Genomic DNA, 11,981 nt, shown 5'->3' with positions numbered 1-11,981 from the left:
TGAAAACTCACATGCTGCTTTTGATTTGAGGTGGATGTTTCTGTTCTTTCTGGACTGGGCAGTAATGGCCTGAGCTGGATGCAGATAAAATGCATGTTCTTTGCCTTCACATTCTTCAGTTTAGCACTCCATGTGTTCAGAGAGAAAAAGGCACTGACTATCTGAGATGTAAATCATCCTCTTGATGATGTGCTTGGATCCCCTGGCTTTTGATTAAAAGTTATAGTTAATGGAACATCTCTGCATTATTTATTACCCAGAAGGCTTTGATATAAGACTGTAGGTTAAGTTAAAACTATGAAAAGGTGAATACTTAAGGAAACAAGGCTTGGATTTATGAAGTGTGAAGGTACTTTCCCTGTTTGTTCACTTAAATTGTGTGAACAGGAGAGTCAAAGCCAGGCTATGGGTAAACTGCTGATGGTTGTCATTGTAGTGACTTGTAAGGAAGCAGCATTAGCTGCTGATGATTCAAACCAGGAAACTTTGGGAAAATGAACCTTTTTCATATTGAGATGAGAGATCAAAGTGCTTTTTTTTAAAAAAAGGACTTGTTAAGGATCAGCTGTTCACTGCAAGGGATGAGTTTTTGAGGATGTTCTTGGTGGGGGTAAGATTGTGAAAGGTCTTGTGTGAAGGAGCTGGCTGTGACCTTTCCATAACCCCCTGGTGAGCCCCCTGCCCTGAGGCACCTTCAGAGCAGGGTTTGTGCCTTTGGGAGAAGGGAGGTGTCCAGCAGGGGCCTGAGCTGTTGCTCCTGTGCCCAGCTGGGTGAGAAGCTGAGGGGTCTTGTGTGGTTCCACTTGCATCATCCCATTAAGGAAGTGGGGGCACTTCTGCACGGGGTTTGGCTGCTCTGTCTCCATCCTTGAGCTCGACCCTGCCCATCACAGCCTCCAGATGTGCTCTCTGAGGGTGCTGATAGACCCGTGTCAGTGGGTGCTGCTCCTGAGCTGGGGTCTGGTGGCTCTGGTTGAAGAACTCTATGCAGTGAAGGTGAATGACTCTGGACATTAATGTAAATAGAAAAAAAATAATAAATTACTGATGTATGAGCAGGAGTTGGACCTGCTATTTTAGGCCAGATTTTATATGTTTGTTTGCAGGATATGGATATTAGCTTTCTGGAGGAAATGTTATGTTCATCTATTGCACTGAATAGGCTAGAACAGCCCAAAGGAAACGTTTGTACCTATGGAACAACACCTAAGGCAAAAGCCAATACCAAAGCCTGCAGTGTGAGCAGGCAGCCATGTGCCCCCAGCAGGGGTTGGTGCTGAGAGCATCTCTGTGTGATTTGACACCTGTACCTTTGGAATTGTGCAGTGACCAGAGATCAGTGTTTGCTCAATTAGATTTCTGCTGAGAAAAAAGGTCACCAACTTGTTTCTGAAGTGCTTCCTAAAATATAGGTTGTTTCCCTCTCTCAAGTATTACTTCCTTAGATACTAATATGATGTAAATCAGCACAGTTAAAACACTTCCTTGATTTCTGTTACCATGGATCTGGCCTGGTAAGTTTAAGGAACTGAAAGTAGGTGAGAGATGATGTTTTGTACCAATTTCCTTTGCACTTGTAATGTCAGACAAAGCCTTTGTTTATTATTTAGCTTCTGACAACCTGCTGAAGATTTCTAGTGACAATTTGAGTCTACAAGTTTATATGAATCTTTAGAGCTGCTGAAATTCTATGTTATGTGTTGAAACCCAGTCCCAGCCAGGGGCTTGAGGGTGCAGCTTGTTCCTGGGTGTGAGTGTTGCTTATGTGAAGGAAACAAAATCCTGTTGCTATGATGTGCTCCTGTGCTAAACAACTTCAGATACACAGTGTAAACAAATCTCCCACTAGCTTCTGTTCTCCAGACACGGAGCTTGTACTCTCAGATGAAGTCTTAGTTTTTTGAGTACAAGGACATTTTTCCTACCCAGCTCTTGGCAAGAGGCTGATCAATACCCGGAATGAAACTTGAGCAGTTGGCAACTTGGCTGCTTAAGCAGAGGCAGCCAGAGCTGTGCTCAGCTCAGGTATTTTTTGGTGAAGTGTCCAGTTGTGTTAAGTTTTGTGGTGTGTGGATTCACTGTGTATTACAAACTGCCAGAGGCAGCCCATGTTTCTGTTAGAAATGCAGCTCTGCTGTGAGCATATTGCAAAGTAAATATTTCATCCTTGTCCTTGTGCAGAGGAGCAGAAGCAGAGCTCGTTGGGCTGTTTACATTGTCCAAGCAGTGTGTATTTCACAGAGCCAGTATTGTAAGTGGAAGCTGGTAGAGCTCCCTTTGAAGCTTTATCATTGAGGAAGTATCTGTGCCCCTGGATAAAGATGTTTTTCTGCAAAGCCCCAAGCCCTCCACAAGTGCAGGTTTCCTTGGGCTGTGGTTTTTTCCCTCTGCCTTAGGTTGTGATCCCCTTGGAGAAGGGCTCTGTCCACTGCTCAGTGCCAAGTCTGAGAGCGTCTTTGTCCTTGTCTGGAAACCTTAAGTGCTACTGCAATAAAATTACATTGATGGATTCATTAAAAGGTATCCTCTCATAATAAACCACTTTCCAGAATTGAAAATAGCAGGTTGCATTGGCAGCACACGGGTTAGGATTAGCTCCACTCCCAGGCTGGTGATCTCTGTCACAAAACAGGACATGTGCCCGCAACCGTGTGGCAGCTGATGCGCCTCATCTCGGTGTCCCACCTTCAGGAGTCCATGAATATTGTATTAGAACCTGGAATATCTGCATAAATATTTACACTGGCACACTGAGTCTTCCAGCAGGTGACACTTGATCCCTTGGCTTTGTGTGTTTACCTTTCTCATTCCCTGATGTAGCTTTTGGATAAAGAGTGGGACGTAGGGGGGACGCAGCGTCCGGGAAGGTTGTGCCTCCGGTGCCAGGGCTGGTGGGTGCTCTGCCAGGAGGGTCCCTGGCTGCAGCTTGGCCTATCATTGCTGCTCTTTACTTGACTGAGGTTCCTGGAGGGGCCTTGTGTCAAACCTGGTCTGGAGAGAACACTCTAGAAAACCTGGAAGAAGGTTGGACTCTGTCAAATATGAATTCACTTGGAACTTTCTAAGGCAGGAGCTGGAATGGCCCTTTCAGACCTTTCCTTCCTGCTCCCAGGCCACAGGGAGGAAGAGGATTGTTTTTTGCAAGTCTTCAGAGGAGAAACAAAGTGTCTCCTTGTCATGTACTTGAGACTTTTAGATAAGGTTTTGTCAGTCGAGCCTGAACTGAACTAACTCAAACCTGAAAGCAAATTACAGAGTCTGCATAAATCCTCTTGGGCTCCCTGCATCCCTTTCCCACGCCTGCCGACGCCGCTCTAGCAGTGCCCAATATAAATGAAGTTCCCTGCTATTACAGTTGATGAAGAATATATTGCTTTCCAGATTGTCAGCTTCTGAAAAACTAATTTTTGTTTGCAATAAGCAATTTTCTTTTAGCTGTGTCCAAAGCACATCTTGGTCAGAATCATCGACACACAAATATTTCAGTAGATTGATTTGATATGTCATAAAGCTGTGTCCTCTTTTTCTATTATCTGTTTGTTTTTCTTCAGCTAGGTTTAAGATTCTGTACATTTTTCTGGCCTTTGTTTTAATCACTGTTTATGCAAGGGCAGTATAAATTTATATTCATCTTAAAGGTTGTTGCCTTTCATGTGACCTTAGGGGTGTTTGGAACAATGTCTCTCTGACCTTGAATTTATTTTCTGAACTTCATGCAACATGAGTAGCTTTTATATAATCAGGAAATAAAGAGGTACAGCCTCTTTAATTTCCCAATTTCCTTAAATTGTTCTGATGACATTTACTTATTATTAAAATAAAAAATGTGCAGTAGGGACAGATTTAATATCCCCACATTGCATATTGAGTGCTGGTCTGGTTGAAGAACAGAGGATGTGACTGAATTTTAGAGAACTGAAACTTACAGATCCTTGGCAGTCTCCAAGTCATTATACCAAACCAGGCCTGCTTTTACCACCCTGGAAAGGGTGATATTCCCACCCCTGTGGAGCTTTCTGGCACCAAGGTAATGCAGCCTTTCAGAGAACTCTCCAAATAAATGGGACTGAAGTGGAGGAGGGAGGTAGATCCCAGTTGTGCATGTGTTATGTATTGACAGAATGCACAGGGAGGCAGATCCAGGTGCTGGAGAAATGCAAAGTGCTTTAGTCTGCCCTGGTAACGAGTTGTGTGCCTGGCTGAGTTGGAGTCCCTGGTGGGTTATGGGGCTGTCCTAACTCTCATTGATTTAATAAACATGATACAAAAAGAGTCCCTGGGTGGTAAATATGATTGACCGTTTTGGATTCATAAAGCTGTGAACTTCATCTTGCAGAGAGAAGTTCCTCTAAGCATTTTTGCACCAAAGTAGGTCAATCTAATTATATTTGGCTTTAATGAGCACTACTCTGCAGTTCTTTACCTGTAGCTGTTTGGCACTCAGAAGTGCAAATGCCATTGCTGCCTTTGAAAAAAGCAATGAGAAATCAAAGAAATAATTTCTAATCTAATTCATTTCAACTTGAAAGCCTTGGTTATCTCCATGAGCTGGGGTAAACAGGCCAGCAGCAGCAGGACAAGCTGGAGCAGATGCAGGCAGCAGTGGTCAGCAGCTCTGGTGGTGGCCATGGGTTCAAGGTGAAATTCTGCTTTTGGTCTCACAATGGTTGCCTTCCAGAGGAGTTATTCCATTAAAGCCTGTAGGAGTTAGACTAGTTTGTTTGGAGTGGATTTTTTCTTGTGCCTCAGAAGACACTTAGGTAAAGCAGCAGTGAGGAGAGAGGAAAACACTAAGGAGAATTTGTCATCTTGGCTGTTCCGAAAACACATTTATGTACCTGTTTCCCCAGAGAGCAGAAAATCTAACACATCCAGAAATTGTACATCAGGGCAGTTGATCTTTATCTTTGGGATAGAGTGTTCACAAGTTCTGCTTTGGAGAAGGAAAATGGATGTGAAGGGGGTGTTAAGTATCTAGCTGGAGGGTACAGGACTGGGCTGTTCTCAGAGGATGCAGCTCTACAGCAGCTCCTTAACAAATGTCTCCCAATAGTTCCTGTGTGTTGAGCCTGCATGAGGAGCTGAAACCTTTCAGACCTGGGTGAGAAAAATCAAAGCAGCCTGAAGAGGCTGGTCTAGCCAAGGTTTTCTTTCCTTTTCACCCCCACCGGGTCTAATGGGATCTGTAGTGACACTGGTGATCACTACACCAGTGATCATCTGGTGATGGGAGCAAACCAGAGACTGAGAGGGAACATGGATGGCAAGACTGTATGAAAACCATCAGGTCTTCCCCCTGCTGGGAGGGGGTTTCAGGCCAGTGAGCAATGTTTGCCTGAAAGAATGTGGATGGGGAAAAAAGACCTGCTACTCTAAGAAGCTGTGGAGACTAGAGGGTTTGTTTTTTATTCCAAATAACTGTTCAAGAATGGTTCATTTGTTAAAGCCTTTGAACTGTGTCCTGCTCTGTGGAGTCAGAACAACGTTGTTTTCTGATCTCTTGCCATTCAGGTTTCATGCAGCCTTGTCCAGCCAGACTCATCTGGTGACTCAGCTCCTCATTATGTCCATTAGAGGTTTTGGCCTTTCAGAGTGATGAGGGCTGGTCTGCCCCTTATTTGTCTGCACAGCTCAGCCCTGATCTTCTGTCTCTTAAATGTAACTAAGGGTAAAAGATGGCCAGCCTTGGCATTTGTCCTTCTGATTGTTTGTGGCCTGTGAGCCCCTCATGCTTCAGGTACTGAGCACAGCAAGGTGCTGGATCCCTGAGTACACGGGGTGATTAATGAAGAGTGTTTTGGACTTTGTCGTGGGCTGTGAAAGGATGTCTGAGTGTGCAGCTGCTGCAATCCAGCTGTTTCCAGCCCGTGGTGTTTACAGCCAGAGGGAGCAGTGCCCAGGAGGTGGTATCTGGGGTCCAGTTCTGCAGGGAGGACAAACGTGCATCTCTAGATTTTACCTTTATCTATTCCCTGGACCCAAGAACCAAAAAGCAATTTGATGGAAAGAAGCCTGTGTGATCTGTTTGGGGGTAAATGTAACATGTATCCTACACCATCTGACTTGTACTTCTGTCTTTTCTCTCTCCAGCCCAGAACTGCAGCCACATCCTGCAGGGCCCAAACGGGACGATACAGAGTCCGGGCTTCCCATATGGATACCCCAATTATGCAAACTGCACGTGGACAATCACTGCTGAGGAGCAGAACAGGATACAGCTTGTTTTCCAGTCCTTTGCATTAGAGGAAGATTTTGATGTATTATCTGTCTACGATGGACTCCCTCAGCAGGGGAACCTGAGAACAAGGTATGTTGCTCACAACACTGATGTGTTTAACCATGTTCCTGTTCCTGCCGCTGGGATTAAATCTAGTTTGGAGGTTTATGCTGCAATAAACTGGGAGTGCTTCTTCATGAGCAGCTCTTACAGTTGTTTTGATCTCTTATCTCTGATAAGGTTTGAAATGTTTCTCTGAATGCCTGACAGTGATGATTTATCAAGAGTCATTCTAGGCATCCGGAGAAGTTAATTAGAAAATGGAGCAAGAGGAAAGCAGAGCAGAGGAGCTTCCCTCAATCCAAAAGAGATTCTCTGAGTGGGAGGATGGATAATGGGTTTCAGTTTATAGCTCTGTCAATGCTTGTGGGTGCATCTGGGTAATTCCTGAACTTGCAGTCTGTTCCCCAGCTGGACAGGGTGATGCTGCCACATCCCACGAAGCTGCTGGATATTGAGGGGTAAGGAGTTACCAAGTAATACACTTTATTATGAAGACTCTCCATGGATTCTGATCTCTGAGAGTTTCAGGTACCATCCTGGCATTAATAAAAAGTTAAATGAAAGGCGGATTTTGAAAAAAACAAGTAAAAAAGAAAAGTATTGTTGTGGTAGCAACTGTTCTATGACATGTCAGGCTTCTGCACTTGAAGGAGTCATGATCTTAGACCTTCCAGATCTGAAGCACAGATGAAATCAGCTTGGTGACTTGTGACATGGCTGCTCTTTCCTGCTGGGGTGTCTGATTGCAGCTGAAGTCTGACAGCAATTTATTCAGAAAGTAATAGAAACAGTGGCAGCATCCAGTGTTAGAGTCCCTAGTAAGAATGCTGGAGTCATGGACAGACTTGGAAATTAATTTTACTTCGAACCACTTTAGGGCAGATCCTCTGACCTCAATGTCTTGTCTAACTTGACTGGAAAATCTGAGTTAGAGAAATAGTGGTAAAAATCAGCTCTTTATGTAGATTTATTTCAGTTATGCAAATAAACCACATCTTCTTGCAACTGTGCTTGAGAATAATCTTAATTATGGCACCTCATCATTTAATGAGAGGGTAGCATAGTGCTTTGCTCTGGGTATTATGTAAAGGGTGTCTACATCTGGTATAAATTCTGCTCAGGAAGCTCTGTACGGTGAGGAGTCAGTGCCTGCTCTGGCCCTGAGAAGCCCCTGGCAAATTGTTCTGCTCTTCAGCAGTGCCAGATTTTCCTTTTGCCCTCTAGGCAAGTGTGGGAGGTTCTGCTAAAGAAGCAAAATCCATGGGTGGAAGGAATTCAGAATTAGGGTCATGGTGTAGTAAACTGGTAAGATGGCTCTAGACAAAGTTGCATCCAAGCATTGCTCTAAGCATGATAGGAGTAACAGAAAGGACACCTTCCTGCAGCAGACAGGAGCTACAGCTGGTACTGTCCTGCTGATGGGTAGCCCTGCAAATGGGAAAGGTGAGGAGACAAGTGGAAGGAAGCTCTTCATCACTGAACTGTGTGCACAGCTTGGGTAGAAGAGTGTGAGTGGTGGGATGAAACCAGAACAAAGCAATGTGAGAATGTTTGATCTGTAATGAGGAGATGGGGTGTTCAGGAAATGGGCTGTCAGTACAATGGAGGAAAGTGAAATGAATGGGGGGAAGGTCCTGAGCTTTCTGGAGCTCTGACAGCACTTACAGAGGGCTTACAAAAGTAAAAGAGATCTGGACTCTTGCGTGATGGATGTTTGCATTCTCCTCCTGGATGTTTCTAGATTAGCAACTTCAAAACCTGCAGCTGGCTCCTCTGTGCTCTTTGGTGTCTCACTTCTTTGTTTAGCTAATTATTTTTTTTTGGTTCATCAATCTCACCTCAAACTCTGTAGCTGTTGCCCAACGTCTTTTTCCCCAACCCCCCTTTATTCTTTTCCCTCCCTTTTTTCTTTTTTCCTGTGGCTATCAATTTTGTTTTTTCTCAGCCTGCTTTTCAGATGGTCTCAATTCATCACCCAGGTGCAGCACTGGAAGATGGATGACCCTGCGTCATTCATCAAAGCTGGTGCTGCCAGGAGGAGCCAAAATGAGCTGTAAGCAAGTGCAGAAGGAAAGGAAAAAAACAGACTTATGAAGGAAAGAAGGCAGCTGTTTTGTTCAGTGTGTCCCAGGCTGATCAACAAAGCAGTTAGCAGAGGAACTGCATCCCTGCCTGTGCCAGGTGGTGCTGAGCAGCAGCACTGCAGCAGGTCAGACCTACTTGACTGGCAGGAGAGGCTGGTGTTGATGACATGTTCTTGTGCTGAGGGTCGGAGAATGGTCACTGGCCTCAGGACCCTGCTCTTCACTGCAGCCTTCTATTCTTGAGAGCTTCCTTGCCCTGATGTCAGTGCCATGTCTGTGCATGTCTCAGAAGGGGTTAAGAGCTGTGGTCATGTGTGCTGGCAAGCACCCTGTTGCCTTGCAATTTAATGTGGTGTGAAAGTTCCCTAATAGAATGAGACCAGACTTAATCCAATGAGACATGTGCTAATAAACTGCTTTACTGTATATTAGGGAATCTGCCTTGTGTGTTTGTGATGAGTATGTGAATATTAAATGTGTTTCAGTGTCTTAATTTAGACACCCAGGGCTGTTGTCATCTTTCAGTGCCATGACTTTGCTTTGTTTGCTAAAAGCAGAGCTTGTTTCTGAGTCCTGGCTCTTTCAGCTCCTCTGAAACAATTTGTCTTTTTCCAGCACTGGCTTTCAGCAGGGACCATTGCAAAAGACTCTTGTTTGAAACCTGAGAGCAGTGGTGGCTGCAGATTTTTCTCTCCCTTGACTTGAGCAGGAAAGCTGAGTGTTTTTGGGAGTTCAGATGAGATTTGTAACTTCCCTTCAGTGCCTATCTCTGGCTTTCCCTTCTCCTCAGCAGTGTTTGTGCTCGTTACTTTCCCAAATGCTCATCCTTCAAGTTCCTAACTCTTCTGAACTGCCAGTGGGATCAGAGGGATGCATGTGGAGACCTGATCTGAAAACTGCAGTTACTCAATAATCGTCGTCTTGCAAATTCCCATTGAGCTTTGCTGATTGTGTCATTGTTCAGAGGATGCTCCAATCAGGTTACTCTCCTGATTGGTTTCCCACAGTGCTGGGCTTAGAAGCTCAGCAGAGACTTGACTAAAATTTGAATATTTGGAGTTATTTATGGAGCTGAGATTGCTATGGGGTTTGGGAGAGTCTGCACCTTTTTGTGTCAGACAGTTGTTACGTGACATAACCAGGCAGTGGTTGACAAGAAAGCCACATGATATCTTAAAGCTTTTTCATCTGATGATAGTACTTTGCAGGACACTTTTAATGTGAGAATCTTAAATTAGTTGCCAATTTCCTTATTTGAAGTTTCAGGCTTGCAATCAGATTCAGGAAAAATGTATTTACAATATATCTGGTAATTTCAGCTACCCAGTTCTGTTTGTCTGAAGGGAGCCATTGAATGACATTCAAAATAGGACTGGTCAATTTTAAAAATCAGATTTATTTATTTTTTTCTTTCCAAACATGTTTAAAGCAGCTTTGGAAAGGCCAAGGGGCAGAATATGCAATAATTTCTACCAGGAGAGACTGCTTAGGTGCTGAGCAATGCTGGGGGCACTTCTATGCCCTTACAGTCCCTGGGCCTCCCTTCCTGGGTGACCTGGGCAGGTGGTTGCCTGGTCTTCTGGTCTGCATTTCCTGTTCAAAAGAAATGGTTCAATGGTACCGAATTTATTTGGGTAAGAAAATGTTTGTTTGAGCCGGTGCAACAAGAAAAACGAGTATTGTAGCCAGAAGCTCAGTGGTGCAGTTTGCACTTGCACAGAGGTTACCAGGAGGTGTGAGTACACAGCTGGGAGGAACTGACCTATTCTGATGCCTACAGAGTGTGCAGGGTGAGGAAATGTTCACAAATCATTTACTGCACTTGCTTCATACTTAAAGCAAGGGAGAAGTCTCCACTGAGTGTGCTCTGCTCCATGGCACTGGGAGCAGCTTCCCTCCCAGCTGCTGCCTCACCAGTGGCTGCTGTTCCTGCAGGAGCTGCCCTGCCAGGGGCTGCAGGGGAGAGGGGAATTGCCACCAATCTCTGCTGTACCTGCAGTTAAAAGCTACATCATCTCTTTGGCCATATTTAATTGACTGAAAGATTAAGTGTTTTGTTTGAACTTAAATCTCTGTGATAGTAGTGATAAGCATTGAATTACCTGCTGGGGTGACCTATTTACAGATACAACAGGGATACCTGTACTTGCCTGCTTCTCTTTGATAACCTTTTAATTACTCTTAGACAACATGGACAGGGTGATTTGTACTTAATTACCAATCAAGTGAACAAAGCTTTTGATCTCAAAACCAGGAGGAGGAGAGGAGACACAGGGAACAGTGAAGGTGCCAGTTCTCCACACACGTTCTCCCTTGTAGAGATGCAAACCTGGGTTAAAACAACATTCTGGGGTTCTGGCTTTGCAGGTACTGGGCTTGCAGGGGGTCACTGCTGCTGAGGACATTCCTGGAGGATTTTGTGTTGAGTCACCTTTGGTCCTGTGACATGTTCCTGTGTAGCTGCCTCCCCTCTCTGAGGTGGCCACAGTTTCTTTTTACTAAGGATAAAGTAAATAAAGTGGAGGACCAACTCAATCTTTGTCATCTTCAGGGAACTTCAGAGTCCTACCACCGTTTTCCTCTTAGAAGAGTTTTTTGTCACTTCACATTAACTCCATGGGAAAAAAAAAAACCCACAACAAAAACCCACTTAAATTTGTTTTCTGCTTCACAGAATAAAAGACACTTTTTTTCCCCTAAGATGATAATTCTTAGGCTGCATTAGGACCTTTTGCCCATGGCCCCGTTGTTTTGTTCTGAGAGAATCTGAATATTTAAACTTTGTGTGTGAGATAATTGATGGAACTAGATCTGAAAGTCCAGGAAAGCTAATGGAGTTCCAGCAGCTGCATCTGGGGCTGCTCAGCTGGGGGGGCTGTGCTCAGGTGGGGGGCATCAGGGTGGGTGATGAAAGCTGATGATTAAATTGGGGTGGGAGCTTCTTCCCTGCCAGTGCTGAGTGCAGTGGGATTAGGGGGGGCCTGGCTCTGACCTCCCTGCAGTGTGTTTGGGATTGTGTAGCTGTTTGGAGAACACAAAGGTTCTGCTCTCCAAAGATGCAGCAATTGTCCTCAGGTCTCTAGTGATGTTTATACTATTTAGGCTTGCAGCTGATGAGAGCTGCTGGAGTGGAATACAAGGTTTACAGAATCACAGAATTATTGAGGCTGGAAAAGACCTCTGAGATCATCATGTCCAACCTATGACCCAACACCCCCACACCAGCCAGACCATGGCACCCAGTGCCACCTCCAGTCCCTTCAGCGCCTCCAGGGACGGTGACTCCACCACTTCCCTGGGCAGCCCCTTCCAGTGTCTGATCAGGGACAGGAAGGAGATAAATATTTTCATTTGAACTGGTTGGTAGCTTGTGTTGTCACTGATCTGTGTGTACACTGAAGTGTGAAATGCTGCTGTCCTAGCATTTTGATATACTTTTTTAAGCTATGGAAATCTGGCCCTTTAGCTACCCAGGTGCATGGCAGGGCATCCTCTGGCTGGAGCTGTTCCCAGTTCGTGTGGCCAAGGAGTATGGACACAAAGAAGGGATGAGGTCCAGGGCAAGCAGTAGCTCTGGTGGGGCTGGATTCACCTCCAGTGCATTGCTGGGCTCTCCT

General features: G+C 44.9%; 1 protein-coding gene across 1 annotated transcript in view; it reads left to right on the top strand.

Annotated features, from left to right (window-relative positions):
* CSMD2 (CUB and Sushi multiple domains 2) overlaps nucleotides 1-11,981 on the top strand; it is a 260,285-nt gene that overhangs the window by 16,565 nt on the left and 231,739 nt on the right. The window contains 1 exon segment of the mRNA XM_009996341.1: nucleotides 6,091-6,307. Within this exon segment, the coding sequence (XP_009994643.1) occupies nucleotides 6,091-6,307 (217 nt within the window).

This window comes from Chaetura pelagica, unplaced genomic scaffold, assembly GCF_000747805.2.
Source record: "Chaetura pelagica isolate M959 unplaced genomic scaffold, ChaPel_1.0 scaffold404, whole genome shotgun sequence".
NCBI lineage: Eukaryota > Metazoa > Chordata > Aves > Apodiformes > Apodidae > Chaetura > Chaetura pelagica.
This window is presented reverse-complemented; position numbering and strand designations above follow the sequence as displayed.